The sequence below is a fragment of the Schistocerca piceifrons genome, chromosome 2 (genome assembly GCF_021461385.2).
Source record: "Schistocerca piceifrons isolate TAMUIC-IGC-003096 chromosome 2, iqSchPice1.1, whole genome shotgun sequence".
Taxonomy (NCBI): Eukaryota; Metazoa; Arthropoda; class Insecta; order Orthoptera; family Acrididae; genus Schistocerca; species Schistocerca piceifrons.
In genome coordinates, this window is record NC_060139.1 from 355,437,192 (window position 1) to 355,462,590 (window position 25,399).

The following is a 25,399-nucleotide window of genomic DNA, read 5'->3' on the forward strand; positions in this document are numbered from 1 at the left end:
TTGAATGGAAGTGAATTGTGGACTGTGGGAAAATCGGGAAAGAAGTGAATCGAAGCGTTTCAGATGTGGTATTACTGAAGGATGCTTATAATTGACTGAACAGATAAGAAATGAGGCTTTCATGCAGAATTGAGCAGAAGAAGTTGAAACAGAGCAAATCGGTTAGGAGAAGTAGGAAAAGTGTTAAGACGTCATAGAAAAGCTACCTTTAAGAGACCTCTAGAAGGATTGAATTGTGTGGGAAGAAAAGGCTGGAAAGTTATACACAATAAATATATGAGTATGTGTGGTGTAAATCCTACTCTGAGTGAAGAGATTAGCACAAAACAGGTAATCGTGGCTAGCCTCAACATCTAGTCAAAAAACTGAAGATAGCCCCCACTCCTCAAAAATAATTACGACGCCATGGTAGTATTTACTGCACTCTGACCGCAGATCAACCAGAGATTGCTACATGTCCTGCCACAAAGAGCGTGCGAGCTTGTGACCTCCACGACCTGTGTTGAGGTGTGTGCGTCCGAGACCTCGTCATCCTTTCGTAGTTTCACAGTACTTTAACCATAGCACATAGTTTCTCATGACAGTAGCATGAGAACAGCCGACCAACTTCGTCTTTTCCGAGATACTCGTTCCAGGTTACGAAATTCCGCTCTTTTTCAAAATCGCTTATGCGAATTGCTTTTCTCCATTTGCGGTCTAGGATGTCTTCCCATTCGTCTCTGCTACGCGTATATATGTCAAGGTGATGGAAGTCAGTGGATAGCGATATTCACGTCTACAGGCATATAATAGGGCAGTGCATTGGCGGAGCTGTATTTGTACCCAGGTGTCTCATGTGAAAAGGTTTACTGTGTGATTATGGCAGCTCGACTGGGATTAACAGAGTTCGAACGCGGAATGGTAGTTGGAACTAGACCCAGGGGAAATTCCACTTCGGAAATAGTAGAGAATTCAATATTCTGAGATCGACAGTATCAAGATCGTACCGAGAATATCAAATTTAAGGCATCACCTCTCATCATAGACAGTGCAATTGTCGACGGCCTTCACTTAACTACCGAGAGCAGCGGCGTTGGCGTAGAGTTCTCAGTGTTAACAGACAAGCAATATTGCGTGAAATATTCGCAGAAACCAATGTGCGACGAACAACGAACGCTCCATTTGGAGAGTAAGGAAAAAGCTTGCGTTAACGTTCTATGCCAGCTGACGAACGGCGCGAGTGTCTTTGCTAACAGCACATCTCTTGCAACACCTCTCCTGGGCTCGTGTCCACGTCGGTTGGATCCTTGACGACTGTAAAACCGTGGCTTGGTCAGATGAGTCCGATTTCAGTTGGTGAGAGCTGATGGTAGGGTTCGAGTGTGGCGCACACCACACGCAGCCATCGACTCAAGTTGTGAGCAAGGCACTGTGCAAGCTGGTGGTGGTTGAATAATGGTGTGGGCTGTGTTTGCGTGGAATGGAGTAGGTCTTCTGGTCCAACTGAATAGATCATTGACTGGAAATGATTATGTTCGGCTACTTGAAGACCATTTGCATTCATGCACTTGAAGTTCGCAAACAACGATGGAATGTGTATGGACGACAGTGCGCCACGTCACTGGGCCACTGAAGAACATTCTGGACAAAACCAGCGAATGATTTGGCACCCTGATCGTCCGATATGAATCCCATCGAACATGTGTGGGACTTAATCGAGAGGTCAGTTCGGGCTCGAAATTTTGCATTGGCAACGCCTTCTCAATTAAGGACTACTAGGGACTTCCAACGATTTGTTGAGTCCATGCCAAGTCGAGTTGCTACACTCCTCCAGTCAAATCCGGCCATCCTGATTTAGGTTTTCCGTGATTTCCCTAAATCGCTCCAGCAAATGCCGGGATGGTTCCTTTGAAAGCGCACGGCCCACTTCATTCCCCATCCTTCCCTAATCCGATGAGACCGATGACCTCGCTATCTGGTCTCCTTCCCCAAACAACCCAACCCAACCCCCTCCAGTCAAAAGCAGGTTCGACAAGATATTACGCGGTATCTCATGACTTTTGTCACCTCAGTGTGTTTTCCTTGCCGTGCCATGTGCCCATAGTGCCACCAGGCTGCACTCAGTCTCGCAGTGGACAATGATCTCAATGTTTTGGTTCATCACAGTATTTGTGGTGACTGGCCCGCTCTGTGTATGAATTAGAAATACTTCCTTCTCAATTACTGAGTTACTCATTCCTTTTTCTCGAATACGTCTGTGCAAATATAGACGCACACGTGCATAGAGAATATTTACGCATAGAGGTATCTGAGAAACGATGTGGTGATATCCTCCGCGGTAATTGTGTCATTTCTACACTTAGTGTATATCTTCTCCTTTCGTCCTTTCTTTTAATGCAGTAGTTGTTTATCTCATATATTACGCCCTGTGTGTATGCGAAGGTTTTCGAAGTTTATCGATGAATCAAAATCTTCTTGGCTTACCAACGGCCACCTTCTGAAGTGACGCTCTTAGTAGTCCGAGAAGATTTTATTGTAAGGTAGACTAAGGTAGGTGGGCAACGTAAGGCCAGGCAAGCCAATGCACATCTGTGGTGAAAGTACGCTAGATAACTTCTAAATGGCTGCACCTACTTGATTATGAAGTATCTCTGGTCGCCTAACGTGAGGTTGTTCCTTCTAGCAGATTTCAGTGTAATCATATGCTGACTTATTAGTCTGGCCTACACGTCGTTGTAATTTCTGTCGCGAAGTTTCTTGGATGAATCACAGGTTCTAGTTGTATTATTCAGTTTGTCTATTCACTGTGTAATGTATTAATACTTAGTCATTTAGACATCAAGTCATGAGGCCATACTCTGATGGCGTTAGTTACTTTCATGTCTTACCTTCCTCAGTATGTTAATTGCTTGAGACTGTGTAGGAATTACAGAATTTCAGAGTTTTTTCACAGCATTAATATTCTATTCCATGAGCCTCCTTCGCTGGCTCCTGGTTATGTTGTCAATTGGTCGAATCCATGTAGTCTCATTACGTCTTTTTTCGCATATTTTAAGTTTTCTAAGGACTATAAACTGACCCTAATTAATGGGATGTAATACAATATTTTAATAAACATTTTTTATTCTTTTTAGTGGTAAACATTGAATCAGCCAACGTGCAACAGAGGCGAGCCAAGTGGTCAACAGAGCAGACGGAGTTAACTTCACTTGCAACTCGTGATTACGTGTTGGTGATGAAAGCATCAAGAAAATTTCATATTCCCAGACTGACACTTCGAAACCACACTATTTTGCTTAAATAGCCGAAAGAAAGGCAGAATGACATTGTATTCTAAGTATAGAGCAAGAGAGGGAACTTTGTCACCGAATTTTTCGACTGGCACATGTAGGATGCCTGTCACAATCAATATTTTCAAACGCAGTGTCACCTTCTGTGCAGAGAACAAAATTCCAAACCCTTTCAAAAATATACCAATAAAATAGGACGCTAATGAATGGAACTGTTTCTAAAATGTCACCAACGAATAGGACGCTGTAAGGCGCAAAATCTAAATACCGGAAGGGTTCGAAATCGAACTGACTGACTACTTTATCAAACTAAAACAACTAATGGATCGTATCGGAATAGCTGATAAACCTCATCTGCTATACAATATCGATGAGAAAGGTTTTAGACCAACATTGCACCACCAGCAACTGGTACTCGCACAAAAAGGAGCTACACGAACGCTCTTGATAGCTCCAGAACACGCTGAGAATGCCATGGTTGTTATATGTGGAAACGATTTGTCACGTTACATTTCGCCCATGATTTTGTTCAGGAGGCAGAGACTGAGACCAGAGTGGGAAGAGAACTTCTTCCTGGCAGCAAAGCTGTGCTGACGCCCACGGGGAGTGTGACCAAAGACGTTCTCACATATCGGCTCGACCACTTTTCACAGTACAAGAAGAATGTCGATAAAACATAACTTGTTTTTGAAGGGCTTTCTTCACACGGTGACATTGGATCTGATCCTGCAGCGGAAAGACAAAACATTACTCTTTTTAGCCTCTCGAATATTACCACCCACGAATTGCAACAGATAGATGAACCAGTCTTCAAATCCTTTGAGACGTAATGGAATGATAAAGTGCACAAGTACTAAGTGTCTCATCCAGAACGTTAAAAGAGCACAGCTACATTTTGGAAAATATTTTCTAGTGTTTGGGATAGACCAATGACTACTGGGTTCAAAGCAACAGCGATATATGCATATAATCCAGACATTATTTCGAAAACTGCATTCGCTCCCTCAGCTTTGTTCGAGATCTCGCCCGACATTTCTGGCAACAGCTCGCCGCCATCCACACCTGCTGCAGCGACACATCAGTTACCGAATGCAAGTGGGGACTCCTCACTCTTCATATTCTTCTGCTTTAAATGCTCCCCAAAGTTCTTTAAGAGGAGTCCTGTCCACGCCTAAAATGAAGGAGCAAAAAACATCCAGACCTTAAGCCTTGACTTCCAGAGCGTGGAAGCTGTGAAGTCCTTTGCTTGGTGGAGAGCAAGTCTGCAGCTGCAAAGAAGACGATGCCGATCAAAAACTAATTTCCAGGAATCCCTCTCAAAGCACCAGTCTACGAAATTCGTCTGTGACCTAGTATTTTGTTTGTTTGTGATGAGCATCTTGTAACTGATGAGATGCTTTGTCTTCAGTGAAACGCTTATGTTCGTCTGTTGGATTGACAAAAAATACACTGAAGAGCCTAAGAAACTGACAAACCTGTATAACATCGTGCAGAGCCCCCGTGAGCACGCAGAAGTGCCGCAACACGACGTGGCACGGTCTCGACTAACGTCTGAAGTAATGCTGTAAGGAATTGACCCCACGAATCCTGCAGAGCTGTCCATAAACCCGTAAGAGTACGAGGTGGTGGAGATCTCATCTGAACAGCATGTTGCAAGGCATCCCAGATATGATCAACAGTGTTCACGTCTGGGAAGTAGAAGGCTAGAGGAAGTGTTTAAACTCAGAAGAGTGTTCCTGGAGCCACTCTGTAGCACGTCTGGACGTGTGAGGTGTCACATTCTCCTGCTGGAATTGCCGAAGTCGGTCGGAATGTACAATGGACATGAATGGATGCAGGTGATCAGACAGGATGCTTACGTATCACCTGTCAGAGTCGTATTTAGACCTATCAGGGGTCCCATATCATTCCAACTGCACACGCCACACACCGTTAGAGAGCCTCCACCAGCTTTAACAGTCCCCTGCTGACATGCAGTGTCCATGGATTCATGAGGTTGTCTCCATATGCGTACATGTCCATCCGCTCGATACAATTTGAAACGACACTTGTCCGACAACGCAACATGTTTCCAGTCATCAACAGTCTACTGTCGGTGTTGACGAGCCCAGGTGAGGAGTAAAGCTTTGCGTCGTGCAGTCATCAAGGTAAACGAGTGGGCCTTCGCCTCCGAGAGCCCATATCGATGATGTTTCGTTGAATGGTTCACACGCTGGGCCCTGCATTGAAATCTGCAGTAATTCGCGGAATTGTTGCACTTCTGTCACGTTGATCGATTCTCTTCACTCTTCGCTGGTCCCGTTCTTGCAGGGCATTTTTCTGGTCGCAACGATGTCGGAGATTTGATATTTTACCGGATTCCTGATATTCACGGTACACTCATGAAATCGTCGTACGGGAAAATCCCCACTTCATCGCTGCCTCGGTGATGCTGTGTTCCATCGCTCGTCCACCAGCTACAACACCACGTTAAGACTCACTTAAATCTTGATAACGTGCCAGTGTAGCAGCAGTGACCGTCTAACAACTGCGCCAGGCGCTTGTTGTCTCATATAGGCGTTACCGACAGCAGCGCCGTATCCTTCCTGTTTACAAATCTCTGTATTTGAACAAGCATGCCTATGCCATTTTCTATAGGGTTTCAGTGTAATTCAGATAGTTTCATTTGCCCAAAGTATGAAAATTATTTCATTTTCAGTCTGAAATTATGTACAAGAACTATTCAGTATCTTACAAGTACCCTAATGGCCATTAAAATTGCTACACCAAGAAGAAATGCAGATGATAAACGGGTATTCGTTGGACAAATATATTATACTAGAACTGACATGTGATTACATTTTGACGCAATTTGGGTGCATAGATGCTGAGAAATCAGTACCCAGAACAACCACCTCTGGCCGTAATAACGGCCTTGATACGCCTGGGCACTGAGTCAAACAGAGCTTGGATGGCGTGTACAGGTACAGCTGCCATTGCATCTTCAACAGGATGCCACAGTTCATGAAGAGTAGTGACTGGCGTATTGTGACGAGCCAGTTGCTCGGCCACCATTGACCAGACGTTTTCAATTGGTGAGAGATCTGGAGAATGTGCTGGCCAGGGCAGCAGGCGAACATTTTCTGTATCCAGAAAGGCCCGTACAGGACCTGCAACATGCGGTCGTGCATTATCCTGCTGAAAATGTAGGGTTTCGCAGGAATCGAATGAAGGGTAGAACCACGGATCGTAACACATCTGAAATGTAACGTCCACTGTTCAAAGTGCCGTCAATGCGAACAAGAGGTGATCGAGACGTGTAACCAATGGCACCCCATACCATCACGCCGGGTGATACGCCAATATGATGATGACGAATACACGCTTTCAATGTGCGTTCACCGCGATTTCGCCAAACTCGGATGCGACCATCATGATGCTGTAAACAGAACCTGGATTCATTCGGAAAAATTACGTTTTGCCATTCGTGCACCCAGGTTCGTCGTTGAGTACACCATCGCAGGCGCTCCTGTCTGTGATGCAGCGTCAAGGGTAACCGCAGCCATGGTCTCCGAGCTGATAGTCCATGCTGTTGCAAACGACGTCGAACTGTTCGTGTAGATGGTTGTTGTCTTGCAAACGTTCCCATCTGTTGACTCAGGGATCGAGACGTGGCTGCACGATCCGTTACAGCCATGCGGATAGCCGGCCGGTGTCGCCGAGCGGTTCTAGGCCCTTCAGTCTGGAACCGTGCGACTGCTACGGTCGCAGGTTCGAATCCTGCCTCGGACATGGATGTGTGTGATGTTCTTAGGTTAGTTAGGTTAAAGTAGTTCTAAGGGACTGATGACCTAAGATGTTAAGTCCCATAGTGCTCAGAGCCATTTGAACGATTTTTGAACCATGCGGATAAGATGCCTGCCATCTTGACTGCTAGTGATACGAGGCCGTTGGGATCCAGCACGGCATTCCGTATTACCCTCCTGAACCCACCGATCCCATATTCTGCTAACAGTCATTGGATCTCGACCAACGCGAGCAGCAATGTCGCGATACGATAAACCGCAATCGCGATAGGCTACAAGCCGACCTTTATCAAAGTCGTAAACGTGATGGTACGCATTTCTCCTCCTTACACGAAGCATCACAACAACGTTTCATCAGGAAACGCCGGTCAACTACTGTTTGTGTATGAGAAATCGGTTGGAAACTTTCCCCATGTCAGCACGTTGTAGGTGTCAACACCGGCGCCAGCCTTATGTGAATGCTTTGAAAAGCTAATCATTTGCATATCACAGCATCTTCTTCCTGTCGGTTAAATTTCGCGTCTGTAGCATGTCACCTTCGTGGTGTAGCAATTTTAATGGCCAGTAGTGTATTGTATGAGTATATAGTTCTGATGGAGAATTAAATGAATTAAACGACGTCTAAATCGTTACGGGTAGTCGATTATTCGTGTAACATGATATTGCCTTGTTGGTAGCACCGTGGTTCCTTGTCTCCAATAAGGCCACTGCGCGTTGCCTTATTACAGTTATCATATCAAAATTACGGTATACTTCCAGCATAGGTCGATTAAGTGTTACTGAATTAGTAACTTTTTACAAGCAGAAAGTTAAACCCAAGTGGCAGCATGAAACATTTATGGCCTCTACAAACAGTTTCAAACCTTAGTATAGCCTTATTTCGTTCATCTGTCTTATATAGCTTCCTACGATTTTTATTTTCCATTTGGAAGTTAATTATGAGAGCGGGATTATAATTCCAGTTATCTGTAGCAACGTCTTTCAGCATATCAAACAAGTTTATTGTGCTATCTTCTTTGATGATGCTGATAATGATGATATGAGTTTGGTTTGTGGAGCACTCAACAGCGTGGTTATCAGCGTTCGTACAAATGCCCATTCTTTTCACTTACCAGTCTCGTCATTTTGCTGAATGAAGATGAAATGATGACGACAACACAGACACCCAGTACCTTGGGTTACTTGTCGACATTACTGCGCCCCATTGTCCTACTTTGAAAAACAAGCTTTTTAGTTTCCTTAGCACAGGAGACGAGTCACAAGTTTCTGAATTGTTTCGGTGTTTTTAGAACGCCGTTTGTTGTTATTTGCATTAAAAACTATTATTCACGCCTTAAATGCTACTGTAGGCCTTCGCCATCTTTTTTATGGGAACGAATACAGAATTTTAATACACTAATATATTCCCCGTATACACTATCCCAGATTTTCAAAGTGATTTGTATACAGCGTGAATATAATTAAAGTTAAACTTCCAGAACGCTGCAGAAATAACACCACTGGTCAGAACGACGCCAAATCGCAACGGAATATTATCGGAGAAGGAGGAAAACGTGTGGCAGAAGGAAAAAAATAGTGTGAAAATTGATCAGTGTGTCAGAATTCGTAAATGAAAACACCTGGGCCGCCGAGGTGGCCGAGCGTTTCTAGGCGCTACAGTCTGGTACCGCGCGACCGCTACGGTCTCAGGTTCGAATCTCGCTTCGGGCATGGATGTGTGTGATGTCCTTAGGTTAATTAGGTTTAAGTAGTTCTAAGTTCTAGGGGACTGATGACCTCAGAAGTTAAGTCCCATGGAGCTTAGATCCATTTGAACCATTCTGAAAACACCTGTCGTGCGCACGATCCATTGAAGTTTGTATAAACACGCCGGGTACACCGCTTTTCCTCCTTCGCGTCTGCGACGTTCGCCATGACTGTCTCAATGCAGTATAGCGCTCTGCTTGTAAAGCTGTATTAGAAGAATGGTAACTGTGCACACGTTGCTCTGCAGAAGTTCCGGACACTGAAGGATTTGAAGAAAGGCGTTGGTCCGATGACTGGCATGGGTCTGGAGGAAATGATTCGGAAATTCGAAAAGACGGGTTCTTTTGATGTGCAACCTTGCAGTGGGAGAAAACGTATTGATTCGATGTCAGTGGAAGTAGTGGCCATAGCAAGGCAGGAGGAGACGAGTGGTGGTGAGCGAACGTGGAGTGCACGGAGAATTGCCCGAACACTGGACATACCCGCAAGCACGGTGTGTAAATTCCTACGAAACATCCTTCTTTGCTATCCATTAAAAATTACCCTAGTGCACGACTTGCTTCCTGTTGACCTGCCAGCAAGAGAGACCTTTAGAATTTCTTGCCGTGGAAGATTTTGTGGACAAATGAGGCCAAAGCCCACTTACATCTGATAGGATATGTCAATACACAGAATTGTCGAATATGGGCAACGGAAAATCCATACGCACATCAACCAGTACCACTTCAACCTTAATCGGTCCCTGTGTGGTGCGGGTTTACAGCATCATTTATCATAGGGCTATATTTTTTCGAAGAGACAGGTGCTTGCGGTCCTGTTACCTGTACCGTCACTGGTAAGCGCTATGAGTGTCTTTTACGCAGACACGTCATTCCAACTGTCCAATAGCGTGGATGTGTGGATGGAATCATTTTTATGCAAGATGGAACATCTCCGCACATTGCAAATCCCGTTAATCCGCTGATGAAGCGCCATTTCGGAAACGCTAGAATTATCAGTCGCCATTGCCCTACAGGTTGGCAGTCCCGATCTCCTGATCTTAATCCGTATAATTTCTGAGTGTGGGGCTATCTGAAAGATGTTGTGTTCTTTGATCCGACTGCAAACTTAGCTGCATTGAAGGCACGCATTGCGCTCCACATTCTGAACGTGACCCCTGGAAACACTTCGATCAGTTATGGAACATACTGTTTCTCGATTTCAACTTGTTGCAGACAACGGTGGACGGCATATTGAACATGTTTCGCGTCGATTTGATTTTGATTGATGCTTTTTATGCGGTTTTTAGCCTCAGGACAATTAAAAACCGATTTTTTCCATCCGATGTGATATGGCCTTGCCGTGGTGGATGGGCTTACGTAACTAACAGTATCACACCTGCACACCCATGCACACTGTGTAGTTCAGTTTGTTTAACTTCAAACGTACGCCTTAGGCATTTGTAGTCGACCACTATTAAATTGTGATGTATACAGCGCCATCTATTGCTACATTTTGTATTTCTCTTCTGACATACATTCTCCCCCTTCTCCGATAATATTCCGTTGCAATTTGATGTCTTTCTGACAATTGGTGTTTTTCTACAGCGGTTTGAAAGTTTAACTATAATCACCGTGTACATCTTGGCATATTGTTATTGGTATTACTTTATTTCACAAATATTACTCAGGGTGTGCTAACTGTAGATAAATATAATGTGAATCTATTCTTTCTAGGTGCTCTCTTCAAGAATTGCGAAAACCTGCAAATCGATCGAGGAGCACTAAGACTTCAAACACTTGAATCAGATTTAAGAAAGGAGTGGTTCAAATGCTTAACTGAAGAAAGAGAAGGGTGATTTGGTTTACCGTTGGCTCGACGTCAAGGTCATTGGAGACGAAGCTCCAAGTGTGGAAGGATGGGGAAGCATAACGGCAGGCCCTCTTAAAAAAAACATCCTGGCGTTGTCATTCATTAATTTAGGGGAACCATAGAAAACCTTAAACTGGATAGCTCGACCGGGATTTGAACTATCGTCCTACAGAATACGAGTCCAGTATCTTTCCCTTGCACCATTTTTCTGTGTACTTGGCTGGCCACGCATATTTTTGTGTTCAATGGTCTCTGTAAACTCCTGCAAATAACTGTTTGAGTAATGGTTGCTTTGAGTTAGCCCAGACTGATTTTCTTCCCTAACGTTGTCCAACCAATGCTTCAAGACTTTCGGTTGCAGAATATAATCAAAGCATTATGTCATTGACATTTGCATGAATATACATTACACATGTTCAGTAAATTTACATATAGGGCCTCACCTCTTCAAGCACATCCCAAAGTTTTCCATCTTCAAACTCCGAAAACGGGTCAAGGTTGAAGCGGAGAGTCTCTGAGAAGAGCACAGGTTCCTGTGGTATAATGGAGATGTGTTTCCGCAAGTCGTGCAGTCCCAAGGTGCTGGTGTCCACATCGTCAATCAGAATGGCTCCCTCTATAGGAGCCAGCCGGAAGAGAGCGGAGATAAGGGACGACTTCCCTGCGCCTGTTCGACCGACGATGCCAACCTAGACAGATATGGAAGATGTAGAAGCTACGTAAAGACATACACACGACAATTTCTGATGTGATTAAGAACGTATAGCAAAACCTTATGGGTAGGGTGAATCGTGAAATTGAGGTTCTTGAGAACTGGTGGATCTGTTGGGCTGTATTTGAGATACATCTTCTGGAAGACGACCTGTCCCCGCTGTGGCCATGAGGTAGGTGGTTTCTTGTCTGAAACAAGCAAATTAATGGTAGAGAGAGGTAGACAGAGTTGTGAGACGTTACGTTCAGTATGTTCATTCGTTTCCGGTAGTCATTCGAAACTGCTTGGAATTGTGAAAGCAATTTTATGCATGAATTACATAACATCAGGGCACTTAGATTAGTTACATTTTTAACTGTCTGAGTGTTGACTGTGATCGTAAGTCACCGCAGCCAAGAAATAAAAGCAGCAAATTGATACATGTGTCCTGTATTTGTAGAATCACAGTTATAATCGAAATGCAACTGCCTTAAGCTAGATCGTCTACGGTGCCGTTCTTAAGGCAGTGCCTGTGAAATTCAGTTTATTATCAAACCTCAGATTAATTATTGTCATCCAAAGAGAGTAAGTTTTGAGGGAACAAAAATCAAACTAAATATTTCAAAGTGTAATGGACAGTAGCGTTTGTGACCCTGACAGATGTGTGTCGGAATATAATTTGTTTACCGTCTGTATTGATCTTGTCAACGATTCAGCGGTACTGTCTAATCTTCCCTTATACATCCCTTGTCAAAAGGGAACTGTTATAAGATGTGGTCAGAGTTTTTGTAATGAAGCTTGTTTTCCGACTGCTGAGAGAACCGGTAACTCAGCAGGAAACACGAATCAAGCACTCACAGAAATTCTGCATTGCTATCTTTTTAGAATTCACCATTTTTGATGGTGTATAATGTTTAGTTATTTCTTTTCCATGTCAGTTCTTTGTACTCATTCTACAGGGTGACTTTTTCCACCGTGTACAAACTCTAGGGAGGATACGGAACAAAAAAGATCTAATGGCCTTGTATCCGGAAAGGCATGGTTTCCATGCTGCAGACCGTTAATTCAATCTGCGGTCTAATAGGTACTATAGCATGCAGTCACAGTTACAGTACGTGTTTGAAAATGGTTTCCACGTGCAACTCATGCATGTACGCGCCTTAACATGTTCTGTCTCACACGTTCATATCTACCAGGCTGCATTCGAACAGTGTTAAGGGCAACATGAATACGCTGCTACAGTATTTGGAATACGCTCTGCATGCATGATACTTTTAAGATGGCCCCATGATCAGATATCTTACGGGTTCAGATCCGGTGAACGAGCAGGTCATGGAACTGGGCCCCCTTGTCCGATCCACCGACCAGGTAAGACACGATTGAGATGCATCCGGACGTTAACGGCGATGTGGACTAGACTACCATATGTAGTGGCTATATAACCCTTCGAATCATCAATGGCAGTTCTTCCAGCAGGAGAGGAAAAGTCACCGGTAAGAAACGCCGATAGTTCCGGGCTGTTACGCGACGTGCAAAGAACACTGGTTCCAAATTACGATCGCCAATTGTCCCGGGCCACACATTCCAGCTGAAACGAAGGTGATGATTCGCTGTCACCATACTATTAGGGTTCTGCACACTATCCCACAGATGACTGTTACGAAAGTTGAATATACCATTCCGCGTAATTATGGCCTCATCTGTGAATGGAATGGATGACACAAATCCCGGAATCGTGGTTGCCTGGTGAAGAAACCAGTGACAAAACTGCTCCCGATGTTGAAAGTCAGTCGCTATTAAGTAATAATTGTCACGGAGAATGTTCCACACGGTCGTTTGGCTTACCCTGTAGTGGCGGGCCAACTGCCTGGTACTGACACGGCGCTCGCCTTCCGCAATGTTAATCACATTTTCCTCCAAGTCTGGTGCCCGAGCCGGCCACGGTGGCCGAGCGGTTCTAGGCGGTTCAGTCTGGAACCACGCTGCCTCGGGCATGGATGTGTGTGATGTCCTTAGGTTAGTTAGGTTTAAGTAGTTCTAAGTTCGAGGGGACTGATGACCTCAGATGTTAAGTCCCATAGTGCTCAGAGCAATTTGGATCAGCCATCTGGTGCACGAACATTTCGGGTACGTCCTTCATGATTTGCTGCTTACTGAAACGACCCTGTCTCAGACAACGGCGAAACATTGTTGCTGAGTTTGTTGTCGGCGGGGATAGGTCTCCTGATACAAACTTGCAGCCCACCACCCGTGGCCATTTGCCTTTCCGTAAGTGAAGACCATGTCGACAAGCTCTCATTGTGTACAACGCTGTGTCACATCCACTACAAGGGGAGTCAACAAGAGAAGTGACTCGGATACAACATTACCAAATACTATGGTAGGAGAGGGCACCAGTGGATGACGTATGAAGAACAGTACCACCCTCCAAGAGGAAACCATGCGCACTGTAACTGTGACTGCATGGTACAGCGCTTATTAGACTGCAGTCTCTGTAACAAAATATTACTGAATAAATGGTCTCTGTCATGTAACCTATGCATTTCCGGACGTAAGTTCATTAGATCTTTTTTGTTCTGTATCCTCTCATCGATCAATCTCTAGAGCTTGTACACAGTGGAAAAAATCACTCTGCATAATTTCTCTGCCGTCTTGTCTTATTTGTTTACGTAACGTGATCAGATCAGGGCCTTCAGGCTCTCTCTTACATCGAACCAGGACTTCCCACGTACATAATATTTTTATATTACAGTTGCTTAAGAAATAACAATAATTTCAATAGAGCAAACAGTAATAAAATGATCAGAATGTGTGTAGAGAGTACATCATTAAACAGTTCTCACTTAGAATTAACAAAAGTTAGCACTAACAGCACTTCTACTACTACTGCCGCTGTCACTAATAATAATAATAATAATAATAATAGTGATGATACTGATAGTGGTAGCGGAAGATTCAAAAAGTACTTATAAGCGTACAGAATGATTTATAAGATATACAAAATTCTCAGGAAGAAAAATTAAGCTACATTGCACCAGATAAGAATACTGGGAATGAGAAGGGTTGGATACAAGGATTTAGTTAGGTAATGATTCCGTACAGGAACAAAAGTAGGCATTATCGTTGCTTTATAGACATGCCATTAACGGTCGTTAAAGCTGGAGATATTCAGTTCTTTGACGTAATGATGGAGGTCATTCCAGAATAGCATTCCTGATTCTAAAAAGGACGTCGAGAAAGCGGTTGAATGACTGAGTTGCACAGAAGTACTTTCATCGGAACGAGTGTTTCTGTCATGTTCAGACCAGAACGTTAAGGTCGATGAGAGATATGAGAGACTTCGTATGTTGATAAGACAGCAGAGGAGACAGGGTGTGTGGAAATCCCTACCCTTGTCTCCATGTTGTCAGGACATGAAACAAATAACTAAAATGTACAACTATACCATTCATGAAGGAGGTTGTATTGTATTGTATGGTATGTTAACCGGGGGCCTAGAAACGACGAAGAGGCTCCGCAGCAGCAGTGGTCCACAACCCCACGACGACTACCGCAGTCCACTTCACCCCTCCACCGCCCCACACCGAACCACTCTTTCAGGGTTATTGTGCGGTTCGGCCCCCGGTGGACCCTCCCCCCCCAGGGAACGTCTCACACCAGACGAGTGTAACCTCTATGTTTGCGTGGTAGAGCAGTGGTGGTGTACGCGTACGTGGAGATTTTGTTTGCGCAGCAGTCGCCGACATAGTGTAGCTGCGGCGGGATAAGGGGAACCAGCCCCCATTCGCCGAGGCAGATGAAAAACCGCCTAAAAACCATCCACAGACTGGGTGGCTCACCGGACCTCGACACAAGTCCGATGGGCGGATTCTTGCCGTGGACAAGGCGCTCCTTGCCACTACGGAAAGCAGTGCGTTAGACCTCACGGCTAACCGGGCGGGCACCTGAAGGAGCTTAATCGAACTCCTATACACTGATGGGCCAAATCATTCCTGCTTAATACCTTGTTTGTTCGTCTATGGACCGACAGTCTGTTGGTAGCTTCGTGGGGGTATGTGGCATTAAACGTCTACGCGCAGGTCAGGTAATTAACGTACATAACAGGTGATTGATTTTCCTACGCGGTGATGTCGCCCGATAGCGATCCATTTGGGTTCCATAGGATTTATGTCGGGCGAATTTTGTCGCCGAGACACATCGTGAGTTCACTATAATGCTCATCAAACCACTGTAGGATGGTTCCGGCTTCGAGACTTGACAATGATACTTCCTGAAAGATGACATCACTGTCGAGGAAGACATCTACATCTACATCTACATCTACATCTACATGATTACTCTGCAATTCACATTTAAGTGCTTGGCAGAGGGTTCATCGAACAACAATCATACTATCTCCCTACCATTCCACACCCGAACAGCGCGCGGGAAAAACGAACACCTAAACATTTCTGTTCGATCTCTGATTTCTCTTATTTTATTTTGATGATCATTCCTACCTATGTAGGTTGGGCTCAACAAAATATTTTCGCATTCGGAAGAGAAAGTTGTTGACTGAAATTTCGTAAATAGATCTCGCCGCGACGAAAACGTCTTTGCTTTAATGACTTCCATCCCAACTCGCGTATCATATCTACCACACTCTCTCCTCTATTACGTGATAATACAAAACGAGCTGCCCTTTTTTGCACCTTTCCGATGTCCTCCGTCAATCCCACCTGGTAAGGATCCCACACCGCGCAGCAATATTCTAACAGAGGACGAACGAGTGTAGTGTAAGCTGTGTCTTTAGTGGACTTGTTGCATCTTCTAAGTGTCCTGCCAATGAAACGCAACCTTTGGCTCGCCTTCCCCACAATATTATCTATGTGGTCTTTCCAACTGAAGTTGTTCGTAATTTTAACACTCAGGTACTTAGCTGAATTGACAGCCTTGAGAATTGTACTATTTATCGAGTAATCGAATTCCAACGGATTTCTTTTGGAACCCGTGTGGATCACCTCACACTTTTCGTTATTTAGCGTCAACTGCCACCTGCCACTCCATACAGCAATCTTTTCTAAATCGCTTCGAAACTGATACTGGTCTTCGGATGACCTTACTAGACGGTAAATTACAGCATCATCTGCGAACAACCTACGAGAACTGCTCAGATTGTCACCCAAGTCATTTATATAGATCAGGAACAGCAGAGGTTCCAGGACGCTTCCCTGGGGAACACCTGATATCACTTCAGTTCTACTCGATGATTTGCCGTCTATTACTACGAACTGCGACCTTCCTGACAGGAAATCACGAATCTAGTCGCACAACTGAGACGATACCCCATAGGCCCGCAGCTTGATTAGAAGTCGCTTGTGAGGAACGGTGTCAAAGGCTTTCCGGAAATCTAGAAATACGGAATCAACTTGAGATCCCCTGTCGATAGCGGCCATTACTTCGTGCGAATAAAGAGCTAGCTGCGTTGCACAAGAACGATGTTTTCTGAAACCATGCTGATTACGTATCAATAAATCGTTCCCTTCGTGGTGATTCATAATGTTTGAATACAGTATATGCTCCAAACCCCTACTGCAAACCGACGTCAATGGTATAGGTCTGTAGTTCGATGGATTACTCCTACTACCCTTCTTAAACACTGGTGCGACCTGCGCAATTTTCCAATCTGTAGGTACAGATCTATCGGTGAGCGAGCGGTTGTATATGATTGCTAAGTAGGGAGCTATTGTGTCAGCGTAATCTGAAAGGAACCTAATCGGTATACAATGTGGACCTGAAGACTTGCCCGTATCAAGCGATTTGAGTTGCTTCGCAACCCCTAAGTTATCTACTTCTAAGAAACTCATACTAGCAGCTGTTCGTGTTTCAAATTCTGGAATATTCCATTCGTCTTCCCTGGTGAAGGAATTTCGGAAAACTGCGTTCAATAACTCCGCTTTAGCGGCACGGTCGTCGGTAACAGTACCATCGGCACTGCGCAGCGAAGGTATTGACTGTTTCTTGCCGCTTGTGTAGTTTACATACGACCAGAATTTCTTCGGATTTTCTACTAAATTTCGAGACAATGTTTCGTTGTGGAACCTGTTAAAGGCATCTCGCATTGAAGTCCGTGGCAAATTTCGCGCGTCTGTAAATTTTAGCCAATCTTCGGGATTTCGCGTTCTTCTGAACTTCGCATGCTTTTTCCGTTGCCTGTGCAACAGTGTTCGGACCTGTTTTGTGTACCATGGGGGATCAGTTCCATCTCTTACCAATTTATGAGGTATCAATCTCTCAATTGCTGTTGCTACTATATCTTTGAATTTGAGCCACATCTCGTCTACATTTGCATAGTCAGTTCGGAAGGAATGGAGATTGTCTCTTAGGAAGGCTTCTAGTGACACTTTATCCGCTTTTTTAAATAAATTTTTTTTTTGCGTTTGTTTCTGGTGGATTTGGAAGAAACGGTATTGAGCCTAGTTACAACGACCTTGTGATCACTAATCCCTGTATCAGCATGAAGGGATGCAGGTGGTTCTCAGTTGTCAGTATGCCCTCGATTACTACCATACGTCTAACGCAAGAGCGGAAGGAAGTCTCCACTAACATAACAATGCTCTCATCAGTCTGCGTCCGTGGCGCGCTGCACGTTTCGAGCCGCCGTTCACCTCGATGACGAAGTTTGTGGTGACGACCTGCAATCAAGTGTAGCAGAAATGTGACTCACCAGAAGAGCCGCCACGTTTACATCGATCGACGTTCGAATCTCGATGGTCTCGTGCCCACTGCAGTCGTAACTGACGATATCGTCGGGTCAACTTGTAAACACGTCGGCGTGGTCTGCTCAGGAGCTCTGTGATCAACAACGTAAGTTGAACGGTGTGCTCCGAAACACATGCGTGAACCAAAATTGTGCTCTTTCGGCAGATATGCCGTAGATCACCATCTATCGTACTTTGCAGTGCAGACAAGCCTCCGAACCCCACGTTCTGTGAAGAGTCGTGGACGTACAACCATTTAGCGCCTTTTACCTCATTGCGCAGATGCTCACGACAGTAGCACGTGAACATTCTACCATCTTCACCATTTTCGAGGTATTCGTTCAAAGGCTCTGCGTAATAATAATATGCCCTTTGTTAAAGTCGCCTATCTCAATGGATTTCCCCATTTGCAGCCCGTATCTTCGCTAGGGTGATCCCCCGTCCGTGTCTGCTGCGCTAACATAGTTTTGATACCGCGTCACGCGCCCCCAACACCATCAGGCGGGGTACAGCGTACGGCTTATCAATGTATGCTCCATTGCTAGTATGCAGTGCACCTTGGGCCGTGGCGCGGTCGACCGTGCTCTAGCTTTAATCGGGGTTCGATATCTCGCGATAAATCGCAGCTCAGATGAGTAACACTGGAGCAGCTAGTCGAAAAAGGGCGCACTGTGGCGTTAGAAAGAAGACAAACAAACAGGGGAAGGAGACGGGGACAGACTGTGTGAGAGAGGTGGAGAGAGAGAGAGAGAGAGAGAGAGAGAGAGAGACAGAGACGGCAGATTGAGCGCTTCCTCCCGTCGATAAGAGGTGGAGCCATAGAGCAATTAGTCGTATGCAGGGCTGCTGTGAGTGTTGTCCTCTGTGGACAGACAGTTGTATGTGCCGGCTGGGTCCCACCAAGGTGAGTGGAGTATGTTTACAAGTGGCGCGTGTTTGTTTGGCTCCGATCCACGAGTGGATCGCACTTTCGGCAAAGCAGAAGCTGTGTACTTCCCATCGATGGTACCTCTCCGGAGATAGCTCTTGGATACATTTATTTGTTGTGGTGAGCGCAGCGCGGTTATCTTGCAACGGGCTAAGGATGCCTAGCATCTTTTCTTATTAAGTAAATATTTTGGTCATCTAAATCCTTGCTTTAAAATGCGCCAAATGAGGTGTTGTGTTTGTTTTAATATTTCAAATTGTCGTTTGGTTTGGTAATTAACATGTCTAGCTCCTTCTCCAATTAAGTGACATTTCTGGGCAAATTAAAAGCCTTGTCTTTAAATCCGGTAACTACGCCAAAATCTGGTGTTATTACGGAAAAAGATATTTTATTCACGTCGCTGATTATTTTTGTGTTAATCAGGAAACTGTGTTGATGTAAGGTCAAAGTAACAACCATAGAGGTAGAAATGTACGAGTGGTGCCACCCGACTGGCCAGTTTAAAATTAACCCGCCACATAAACGGTGTAATTTTCGTAATGCCATGTTGGTGTCCACTTATTGTAAAAGGGATTGGTCTACGTGCAATTGCATTGTTTATTTTTCAAGTAACTTAATGTTTTGATAATTGCGAATATTTGTTTTCTTTATTGTAAATTTTACCTAAAGACATGAAAGCTTTGAAAGTTTTCAGATAGATGTTTTAATCTACTGTAGAGTTATTTAATTTTTTTGAGGTTTAGGTTTAATGCAAGGCCCTGCGTAAATATAAATTTAAACTGTCATGGTTCTGCAAGTAAAAGAAAGCTTTGTCTAGAGTTCAATAAATGTCATTAATTGTGATTTGAAATTAAAAGTTTGGGTATCCAGTAAAATAAATAAATTTTTTGAAATAGTGTTTAGGATTTTTGTCCCAATACGTCTTTTACTCCGCAAACTTGGAGCTACTTGTTTGGTTCAGAATTACTATTTGGCTGTTTAATACTGTGTAGAATAATTTAAACTGTAATATTTTATGAAGCACCGGACCACAACTATTTAACTGAGCTTTATTTATTGGGAATATCCCATGTTTACATGAAAAACACACAATATTTCACAACACATTTATAATTTAAGGAAAACTGCATGCAATATAAGAAATTACAGTGCTAATTAATTGGAAAGAATGCAGCCGGAATTTATGTGTTTATATTGAGTGTGACGTTTCGTTAAGTGAGCTGAATATCAAAGCAATTTTAGATAGTTACTGGTTCCAGAATCGACGTTAGTAGATTGAGAGAGAGAAAGAGAGAGAGAGAGAGAGAGAGAGAGAGAGAGAGCGAGAGTACCTGCAGGGTGATTCCACGATGATGTTACAAGCTTTCAGGGATGATGGAGAAGGGTAAATGTACCAATTTGAGGTAAGGGACCCTGGTCAGAAAACGACAGAGCTGAAAATTTTATGTGAAAATTGTTCTGATAGCTCTGACAGTGGACCTCTTTTACTCCAAGATCTTTCAGTATTTTGGGAGAAGATAGTATGGACCAGAAGAAGAAGAAAATGTCCAGGAAATATAGGGTCTGAAGTTCGTACCTTAGCAGCTATAAGCAGTAGTGCTAATTTGCTACTGCTAAATATCTCTATTCTACGGGAAAAGTGCTCTCAGATCTCAGCGTATGTATTTTAGAGCCCATGTTTTTATCCATAGTGCCTCCTCCCAGGATATGGAAACCGAAGCTCTTGCTGCAGAAAAGGTTGACTGTCAGCGGTATGAGAACGATTTTAGCTTATAATTTTCTGCTTGGTCGTTTCCGGAGCACGATTCCTTACCTCGGATTGATACGTTTACCCTTCTCCATTGTCCCTGAAAATTTGTAATATCATAGTGGACTCACCTTGTGTAGCACGCAAGACGTCTTCTACATTCTAACTTTACATGCTGAACTAAGAGATGTGTACATGCACCTGTCTCACCACATTAGCAATTAAATCACTTTCACCGTCGCTTCCTCACCTGGTAAAGACTCCAAAGCAGGTTCAGAAGGGATCTTGGTGTACTCAAGGACTCTCTCCACTGATGTCATCTGGCTGACCACTTCAGTCATTTGCATAATCCCATACTGAAGCATACCAGTCAGAATGAGTGACTGTGAAATTGCCAGACCCACACCGGAACCACCGAATGAACCTGTGAATTAATATCTCTGTAAGTAGTGGACATACAACGTTTCACTGAAAGTTGGTTGAATGATATGTGGGAAACTCCTACGAAATGGTCAGAGGTCTTAAAAAGATGCAAAATTGATCAAATGTTTATATGGTCATTTCTTTTTTATTTTCTTAGTTACAGACACATTTTCGTGTCAGATGTTTGCTCTGTTTCTTTATTCTTTTTTGCAGATTTCCAGTTTGGTTTTACAGATAAATTTTCCTTTTCAAATGTTATCTTCTGATGGATAAATGAAATGCTCAAAATGTCTACCATTAGCTCTAACACAACCTTCTAAATGCCTCATCGTTGATTGCCTTACTCACTTCCATATTGCAGTTGCTGCTGTATCTGCTGAAATAGTTCCTGAACACGCTGGTGAAGAATATCAACATTCGCAAGAGATTGTCTATACACTTGAGCCGTGTGTGACTCGCCTTGTTGTCGTTCATAACTTGACATCATGTAATAGCGATAGTGGCGCCTCGATTCCTTCGTGTGTTAATGGTGACACTCAGTTACTAGTATTGTTTGTCTGCGAGTGGCAGCAGCAGCAGTTATCGATAGCCAATACTGTGGTGCTATCTTGGTGCCACAGCTAGTATTCAGGGTCGTCGTGTGTGTCAGGCAGTTTGGCTTTGGACGGTGCAGCGAGGAGGTCTGCAGCGCTAAGGCAGGCCGGGACTGCTGGTGGCGTGCAGGCACTGTCAGTCCGAGGGGCTGTAGCTGACGATCGAACCCAGGACGTTTGAAGTTGAGTGAACCTCCACTGTTTGAGATCTCGCTGTTGTTTGCGTGTCGCTGCTCCCGTGGTCGGTGAGACCCACCTCAACAAGTGGAGTCTGTCATGTTGGCAGAAGCTATTAGCCACGTTCTACTCCTTGATGTTAGTTTGGATTTAATATTATTCTCATTAGTGAAGTGCAACGAGCGGTATTTTCTACCTTGTGGCCGCTATCGCCCCAGTTACCTGCCCTGGAGGTTAGCGTTCTTTTACGGCAGTGAACCTTGATCCTGTCTGACATGGCATGTAGTTCGACAGTCTCTTGATTTGTACTGTGCATATGTTTTTGGGAGGTCTGCCTTGGTTCTAGTGTTTCCTTCGGCATTGGGTGTGTTTCTGAAGATGTGGTGCTGTCCGTCTCTTCGACCTTGCCTAAAAATATTCCATCGTTGTACCGGTGATCGGACGTTAGGCGGATTGGTTAGTCGGTCGGTCGGCGCTTAAGCTATCCCTAGTGTGAGTTGCCATCCTGTTACGTGAGTACAGCTCCTGGCTGCCTGTCTCACCGCTTACACAGCTGTAGTCATCTTCCTCAGGTCGATCCAGGGAGCACTGTCTGTCGATCACTCCGTCTTATTTGGACAAGTTATCATAATTGTTTAAGATTTACCCTGTTTTAACATGTTATTGCCTTCCTCACTTGTAATTCCGGCCTTCAGCCGTCAATTGTTTGTAACACTGCTTGTGGCCTTCAGCCGAAAAATTATTTTCAATTTTCTCTTACTAAGGCGTGCAGCCGTCACTATAGCCTGTTACAGTTCGTTAAGATTGTTTTAAAAAGGTTTTAGTATTTTAACATGCAACTGCCTTCCTTACGTGTAATTCAGGCCTTTAGCCATTGAGTATTCTGAAAATTGCATGTGGCCTTCAGCCTCCAATAATTTTGAATCCTTTCTTAATCAGGCCTTCAGCCATTACTTGTTTGTAACATTGCTTGTGGCCTTCAGCTGACAAATAATTTTCAGTCCTCTTTTAGTGAGGCCTTCAGTCGTCACTATAGCTTGTTAAAAGTTATTAAAATTATTAGAAATTAATTTAGTATTTTTAAGGTGTAATTGTCCACCTTATTTGCAACTCAGGCCTTCAGCCGTTGTGTATTCTCAAATTGCTGCTGGCCATCAGCCGTTAGTTGTTTGTAGCATTGCTTGTTGCTTTTAGCCGACAAATAGTTTCAGCCGTCACTATAACTTGTTACAGTTATTAATATTTTCAAATGGGTTTTTGGTATTTTTAACGTGTAATTGTCCACCTTATTGGTAATTCAGGCCTCCAGCCGTTGTGTATTTGTGAAACTGCTACTGGCCTTCAGTCGACGAATAATTTTGAACTTTCTTAATCAGGCCTTCAGCCGTTGATTGAGTGTAACATTGCTTGTGACCTTCATCCGACAATAACTTACAGTTCTTCTAATAAGGCTTTCAGCCGCCAGTGTAGTAAAATCTTTTAAAAATGATTGTAGAGAGATTTGTTTTTTAAAAAAACAAAGTGTATATGTTTTCTGTGCAACCAACGGTAACTGATTAGGCCCCGTCCACACCTTTCCTGCTTACAGTAAGTCCTACGTCTCAACACTATGTTCCCAAAAATAAAAATCCAGTGTACTGAGGTCAAGAGGAAGTCAAGCTGTTGCTTCTCCACGACCTATCGCTTCTATCTGGGAAACGATGATTTAAAATTTTTCTTCCTTGGAGTGCAAAACTGCAATTGCGAATGTTGACTTTCTTCGCCACCTTCTCGAATAAGGATTCCAACATATACAGCAGCAGCTAGAATACTCGAGTGAGTAAGACAGCCAGTGATACGGCCTTTAGGAGCTTGTGCTGGAGCTAATGGTAGACGCTTTGAGCATTTCATTTACTCATCAGAAGATAACTCTGAAAAGAAAAAGATAACTCTAGATCCAAGCTGGAAGTTTGCAAACAAATACACAGAAACGAAGCAAACGTGCAACAACAAAAATTGTCTGCAACTGAGAAAAAAATGAACATATGTTTATGTGAACCTAAATGCTTCTCTTTAAGTCCTCTATTCATTCCCCAGAGATTTCCCACCTATTAGTTAACACCTCGTATACGTATTTATGCACCCAGTCACACAAGAGACAAACTTGGGGAATGACGAAAACACTATCTTATAAAATGATTTCATACCTCGCGGAGAACAAGAGAGGAAATTTTGAGTCATCAATAAACAAATGAATGAAGTCTGAAGACAAAAAAAGAGCGGAGTATGAGAACTGGAATTAGAGCACATCAGTAGAGTGAAAAAATTGATTCACAGCAGGACGTATTTGAAGTTATATATCAGATATATTGGGGGTGAACAGAAGTCAAATCTCATGACTTCTGGTGGGACTGTGAAGTAAAGCTGTAATTTGTTAAAATTATAACGTAAATAGGAGTGCAATTTGATAGTTCTTTACGGATAGTGAGCAGAAATAGAAAAAGTTGAAACTAGAAGCAAGTGAAATGTGATGCTACAGAAACAAGTTAAAAACTATGTAAACATCTAAATTAACAATTTAATTCATAAGGAACAAAACAGAGAAAAATATGGTGAAAAACATTGCAAAAGTAGAAAATGGTTAGTGGAACATGAAGTTGAACTGCTAGAATTGATGCATTTTGCAGTCGAGTGAACAGTACTAGGGAAATCAGTAAAAAAAGGCGATCTGATTTTAAAATTCCTTCAACGTTGTAATGGACAGAGCTGGAACACTAGTCTCGATAGGTGAAAGACGTATTTGAAGCAGAGCTCCTGAGAAGACGGCAGCCAAATATGCATGCATAGCGAGGTGAATGTTGGCGAGCAGCATCACAATCGTACGTGCAGTCCATTTCAGAGTCCAAAGTGACTTACAAGCGTAGCAGAAATGACTGAATGAAAGGAAGGAGAGAGTGGGAGCCGCAACGTACAAACTGGTCATTGAACTCCAGTTAGAGAAACTCCTGGCATCTAAGTAGGATAGCCATCTGGCTTCTAGTGATGAGCTGCTCGCAGACTGGGTGCTCAGGCAGACAGTGCCTCCTTGCCGGGTGAATACTACCTACACACACTGTTCATCATCGTCAACTTTCGAAGACACTACAGTAAGCAGAAATGTCTTGAAAAAATCGACAAGCAACAGGTTCTTGCAAAGGGATTAAATGGCGACCACTAAGAAACTGATAAATTCATATACATCGATTCCGTTGGACCTGTTCAGGGACTCAGAGTGAACGTAGAATGTTATCTCCAGGAATGCACGAAACTCAATGATCCCATCGTTATAGCCTATAGGAATAACTTTGCACCAGCCTGAAATTTATTTTATTGTATCTATTTTATTGAAACAGATACGAAACGCACATGGGAGACGAAATTTATTTCAACATGATTCGGGAGTTGATTTGCGACATTTAGAAGGAACTATA

At 43.6% G+C, this 25,399-nt stretch overlaps 1 protein-coding gene across 1 annotated transcript in view; it reads right to left on the minus strand.

The window, feature by feature from the left end:
• Window positions 1–25,399, minus strand: part of LOC124775378 (ATP-binding cassette sub-family C member 4-like) — a 165,394-nt gene that overhangs the window by 18,350 nt on the left and 121,645 nt on the right. Inside the window, exons 18-20 of the mRNA XM_047250213.1 lie at window positions 21,008–21,181; window positions 11,424–11,551; window positions 11,095–11,340 (exon numbers count right to left, since the gene is read on the minus strand). Coding sequence (XP_047106169.1) covers window positions 11,095–11,340; window positions 11,424–11,551; window positions 21,008–21,181 — 548 coding nt within the window. The remainder of the gene's footprint in view (window positions 1–11,094; window positions 11,341–11,423; window positions 11,552–21,007; window positions 21,182–25,399) is intronic.